Source organism: Arachis ipaensis, chromosome B08 (assembly GCF_000816755.2).
Source record: "Arachis ipaensis cultivar K30076 chromosome B08, Araip1.1, whole genome shotgun sequence".
NCBI classification, from domain to species: domain Eukaryota; kingdom Viridiplantae; phylum Streptophyta; class Magnoliopsida; order Fabales; family Fabaceae; genus Arachis; species Arachis ipaensis.
The window spans coordinates 1,565,575-1,571,500 of record NC_029792.2 but is presented as its reverse complement, the minus strand read 5'-3'; the positions used below and the strand labels follow the sequence as shown (position 1 = coordinate 1,571,500).

The following is a 5,926-nucleotide window of genomic DNA, read 5'->3' as shown; positions in this document are numbered from 1 at the left end:
TTACTATTTTAGTATTTTAATTTGTAAATTATATATTTTGAAGATTAATCATATTTTACAATAACAAAATATAATTATAACAATAATTATGATATATGTACATAAAAAGTAACTACCCATATAAAATACATATTAAAATATAAAATACATATTGAAAATAAATTAAACAATAAATATTTTTATACACAAATACATAACGATTAATGAATAATTTGATAGCTAATTTTTATTATAAAACTTATTAGAGTTTATCTATCTTATGTCCTAAAAATACATATTAAGATTACAAATTGAAAATATTTGTATTGAAAATATAAAAAATTTAAGTTTTCAATAGATTTATTTTATAATTATTAAAAGAAAAAATTTTAAAACCTTCAACTAATAATAAGCTTGTCATGCGTCATCAAGACACATGTTAGCTAAACCCAAATAATTATTATGTTATATATACTTACAGGAAAGAGATTCCATAGATGGTCTTTGGGCAATAAAAATAAATTTAGTAAGATAAAGCAAAAAAATTAGTGAGCGATTTCGACAAAATATTAGGCAAAAAGTAAAACTTTTTCCATTGTGCTTCTCTTATTTTGTTTTTTATTTTGGACGGTGGAAATATTGATTGGAGGTCTACAATGGGAGAAATTGACTTCGCAAGAAAGAAAATAAATTTTTCGTTTTTACATAGAACAACAATCTTTGAATAGCAGTTTTTCATTCTTTGACCGTTAGATCAACGTAAAATTTGGACAGCAGATACTTCTCATCTTCTTCTTCATCATGGACAGTGGAGATTATAAAAACACTCCAATCTAAAGAGCAATGAGACATTTTCCTTAGCTTTTTTGGCATTAGAAGTTTGTCTTTTTATTAGTATTAGGAAAAGGTCTAAATTGCTAAGTTAATGAAAATCTAAAATATATATATATACCAACCGAAACAATAACATAAAAAAGAAAAAGAAAAAAAAAAGCAGCAGCAATAATTACAGAAACAGACAATGAAGTTGTTAATTTCTTTTTAACGAAAAAATGAGTAAAATTATATGGGAATAAACCACTCAAGCGAGGCAAGTTGGAGATTCCATTTTAACGAAGTTTGTTACCTAGTTCCTCTTAGGATTTTGCACATTGAAGGTTGGTTAATCTTATATTTAACCAACACAACCAAAGACACTGTTCTAAACAGACATTTTGCATGTTAAATATAATATTTCCCAGGTGCTAGTGGTAGTGGCTATTGGTTACTGTGAAGTGTGAACATACAAGATACTGTATGTAACACAAATAATAAGTACATCAGCATGATTTTACTTTTGTCAATTTCATAAACGTGCGTAGTTTCTTAGCAAGTTCTTTTGCACGTTTGAAGGTGGTGACCAACACAACCAGGGATACGACACCATGTTGGTAAGACAACTCTCGGGACTGCAGTTTTCAATAGATTGTGTGATGGATTTGAAGGATTTTGCTTTTTGAACAATATAAGAGAAAGAGCTGAGAAATATGGTATAGATCATTTGAAGAAAGCACTTCTTTCCAAACTGCTAAAGGAAGAAGATGCAAGTCCCTTTGTCACGCCTGGTGGAATAACTAATTTTGCCAAGAAAAGACTTAGTCGAACAAAGGTTCTTGTTGTTCTTGATGATGTCAATGATTCAGACCAAATGGAAGATTTATGTGGAGGACATACATGATTTGGGGCAAGTAGCAGAATCATAGTGACAACAAGAGATAAGCATGTTCATCGCTTAACTGCCCACACTGCTGATACTGTCTCCTCCAGCCTCAGCCTCTCTTCTGATCTTCATCACTTGTTTCCAACTCCCTTAATTATCTTGTAAACAATGGTATCCTTACATTTTTCGTTTCAGTACATAGTCGTATATTTTCAATTTCTCTTTAATTTGTTGTCTCGCCTAGGTCCTTTCATTTATATGCATGTGTTCATCGATGATCAAGCAGGTAATTGTGTGATCTTCAATAATTTTTGCTAGGAAGAGGATATGGCTGCGCATGCTTCTTCTGAAACTATTAAGTATGATGTCTTCCTCAGCTTCAGAGGCACAGATACTCGCCGCGGTTTTCTCAGCCATCTGCTTAAGGCTTTAGAGGACAAACACATCGACACATATGTGGATTACATGCTCAGAGAAGGAACTGAAATATCACACTCACTCCTTACAGCCATTGAACAATCACAAATTGCTTTGATCATATTCTCCCATGATTATGCTTCTTCCAAGTGGTGTTTGGAAGAACTAGTCAAAATAATGGAATGCAGAAGAAAAAATGGTCAAATTATTGCAATACCCGTTTTTTATAACGTAGATCCATCATGGGTGCGCCATCAAAGGGGAAGCTATCACGATGCACTTGCTAATCATGAGATAAGATCTGCAGACAAGGTGCAAATATGGCGAGATGCTCTCAAGGAAGCTGCCAATTTGTCTGGATTGCATTCACCATCATCAAGCTTCAGGTCAGTTTTTTTCTTTTTTCTCTTTCATTTGTTTCCTAGATTATTTTGTTTCTTCTATGATATAATGTAGACCCATCATGACAATATTAGACTGGGTATCTTTTGATAAAATTAAATGCTTCGCTTTATATATTATATATTTATTAAACTAAACAAGTCAACAACAACAATAACAATATGAAGTTTGCCTCATATGTTATGCAGGAATGATGCTGAACTCATTGATGAAATTGTCAAACGGGTCATACAAAGGTTAAACCAAACATGCCAAGGTGATCTGATGCAGGGTCTTGTTGGAATTCATGAACCAATTGCAGAGCTAGAATCATTGTTGTGCACAGAATCAGAAGCAGTTTCTATTATTGGCCTTTGGGGCATGGACGGTGTTGGTAAGACCACGCTTGCTAGAGTACTTTTCAATATATTGTGTGATGGATTTGAAAGATTTTGCTTTTTGGACAATGTAAGAGAAAGAGTTCAGAAATATGGTATAGAACATTTGAAAAAATAACTTCTTTCCAAACTGCTAAAGGAAGAAGATGCAAGTCCCTTTGTCACGCCTGGTGGGATAACTAATTTTGCCAAGAAAAGACTTAATCGAACAAAGGTTCTTGTTGTTCTTGATGATGTCAATGATTCAGACCAAATGGAAGATTTATGTGGAGGACATACATGGTTTGGGGCAAGTAGCAGAATCATAGTGACAACAAGAAATAAGCATGTCCTTGTTAAGGCGGATGCTGATCATATACATGAGGTTGAGACATTGAATTCTGATGATTCTCTTTGGCTTTTCAGCCTGAATGCCTTCAAGCAAAACTGTAGAACAAGTTTTGTCCAAGAGAGTGCTTAACTATTGCAAAGGCCTTCCTTTAGCATTGAAAATCTTGGGTTCCTTTCTTAAAGGAAAAACTCAACGAGAGTGGGAAAGTGAACTGCTCAAACTTGAAAAGATGCCTGATGAAAAAATCCAAAGTATATTGCGATTGAGTTATAATGAATTAGATCGTAATGATCGGAATATATTTTTGGAACTTGCATGTTTCTTTGATACAAATACAGAAAAAGAGCAGATAAAATCTCTTCTTGATCGCTGTGGATACACAACTACTATTGGATTGACAAATCTTTGTAATAAAGCTCTTATTTCCATTTCCAACGATTGTGTGTCAATGCATGACTTAATTCAAGAAATAGGCCGTGAAATTGTTCGCGAAGAATGTCTAAATGATCCAGGAAAACGCAGTAGACTATGGGATTCTTGTGATACCTATGAAGTACTGAAATACAATAAGGTAAGCATAAGATTACCTAGATTGTATTTTGTCACATTTATTTGGTGGAAGTTTGATATGTATTTAATTTTGACATACATACTATGCAGGGAACTCAAGCTATTGAAAGTATCACATTAAACATGTCTGAAATTGATACGATAAGGTTGCACCCTGAGACATTTGAAAGAATGCCAGAACTGAAGCTTGTTAGATTCCATGCACCCAATTTCAGAAACAAGTTGTGTGCTCCAGAAGGTATTACATCCCTGCCAAAGAAGTTAAGCTACTTTCATTGGGATGAGTTTTCTTTGAAATCTTTGCCGTCTTCTTTTGGTGTTGAGAGAATTGTTGAAATCATAATGCCCAATAGTGGATTGCAAACGCTTTGGGAAGGTGAACAGGTATGGAAAGAGACAACATTGTTTTTCATTTATAATTCCAACAAGATTGTGAAATTATTTTGATGCCATACACATGCAAGTATTTTGATGCCATACACATGCAAGTATACCTACCTACCTTTTAATTAGTTAATTTTAGAATCTTGTAAGTCTAAGGAAAGTGGATCTAGATGGTTCGTCAAGCCTAATCCAGCTCCCAGATTTATCAAAAGCTTCAAATCTTAAGTGAGTATCTCTGGTTGCAAGATTCTGCGTCAAGTTTCTCCATCTGCTGTATGTTCCCAGAAGCTGAAATACCTGAAAGTGAGCAACTGTGAGAGCCTTGAATCCATAGCAGAGCTTCCAGCATCGGTTGTGTATGTAATTGCTCGCAACTGCCGCTCGCTACACACTGTATCTGTATCTGCTTTGGATTGTGTGGCCAAAGAACCGATCCGGCAGCAGCAATTTGAGGATATAACCTTCAATTTCAGCAACTGCGACAAATTGAGAAGGAATTCAAAAAAGAGTATTATGGAACATGCCTATGGCAGACTAAAGCGACCACTAGCAGCAGCACCTACATGTGCTACAACAGCATGGCTGGATAAGGAGGATAAGCACCCGTTTCGTTATCTGTCAGGCAAGCGGCACAATCATCCCAAGTTAAATGTGTTGTCAGGTGCAGCCCCGGAATGGTTCAGACATATAAACCCACAAAGAGGGGACGTTACTCTTGATGTTGCCCCAGGTGATAGCTTGTTGGGTTTCATCTTTTGGATCATTTTTCCTGCATACTATGGGAGTCACGAAGTGCAAGCCACTTCAGTGTCATATAAGTATTGCGTTAAAGTGATTCATGGCCCAAGTTTCAGTTATGACGGGTATTGGTTTCTAGGCGAGAATATATGGCTTAACGACAGCTATTTTTGGTACGACGGGCAATGCTGCATTGACATGATCAAGGGAATGGAAGAAAACACCAACACTAATAATAGCATTCAACTCGTGGTTTCATTCCAGTTCTTCTATGATCGTCTTGTTTTGTTTCACCATTACCCTATTGAGGAAGATGTTGGCAAAGAATTAGAAGATTGGGGTGTGCACCCAATATATGCCTCAGATGTTCGAAACTGACAAGCTTCCATTCAACCACTTCGAAACTAAAATGCTATTTATATATTAAAATGAGCTACTAAATTCATCCACCTTGTATTCCTATTTAAATATGTTCAGTGTCGGGTACCGGACGGTTCAGGTGGGTATCCTGATTAATGAGGGGGTCTCGTTTGGTCGTAGGCCACTGGGTTGGTGTAGACGGGGTCCCGAGTACTTCACGTGAAAAGGGGGGTGTCACCTGCAAAAACACTCCGACGCTCTAGTCAATGACCGTGCAAGCGAAAAAAGGGTAGAGTGATGTGTGACGTACCTTGGGGGAAGGGTAGGTCTTTCCTCATTTATACCGTGTCAGAGGTGGGTCCTGCAAGGACAGGCCCACCTTCGTCGAGACTTTCCTTGCACAGCTGTAGCAAAGCTGTCAAGGACGCGTTATCGGGTCGGCGATCATGGGCCTTGCTCCTAACCGTTCGGGTCGGGTAGTGCCCCTGGTCGGACCGGCCCACAGTCTACTTGGATCAGGTCGTAACAAAATACATATAATTTAACTCATTTTTAATGTGCATAATATTTTATGTATTTTATATTAGTAGTTGATTTTGGTATACATTTAATATATGAATTTAAAAATAAATAAATAAAAATATATTTTAAGAGTTTAATTTAAAAGAT

The 5,926-nt window shown here is 36.0% G+C and overlaps 1 protein-coding gene and 2 pseudogenes across 3 annotated transcripts in view; 2 read left to right on the top strand and 1 right to left on the bottom strand.

Moving 5' to 3' along the window:
- Positions 1-577, top strand: part of LOC107614376 (putative disease resistance protein At4g11170) — a 5,420-nt gene extending 4,843 nt beyond the window's left edge. For all 3 annotated transcript variants that reach the window (XM_021108509.1, XM_021108507.1, XM_021108508.1), the window contains one exon: positions 461-577. In XM_021108509.1, coding sequence (XP_020964168.1) covers positions 461-528 — 68 coding nt within the window. In that variant the 3' untranslated portion in view covers positions 529-577. The remainder of the gene's footprint in view (positions 1-460) is intronic.
- The window catches only part of LOC110265895, a 91,729-nt pseudogene that overhangs the window by 27,948 nt on the left and 57,855 nt on the right, over positions 1-5,926 (bottom strand).
- LOC107610277 lies at positions 1,147-4,863 on the top strand (annotated as a pseudogene).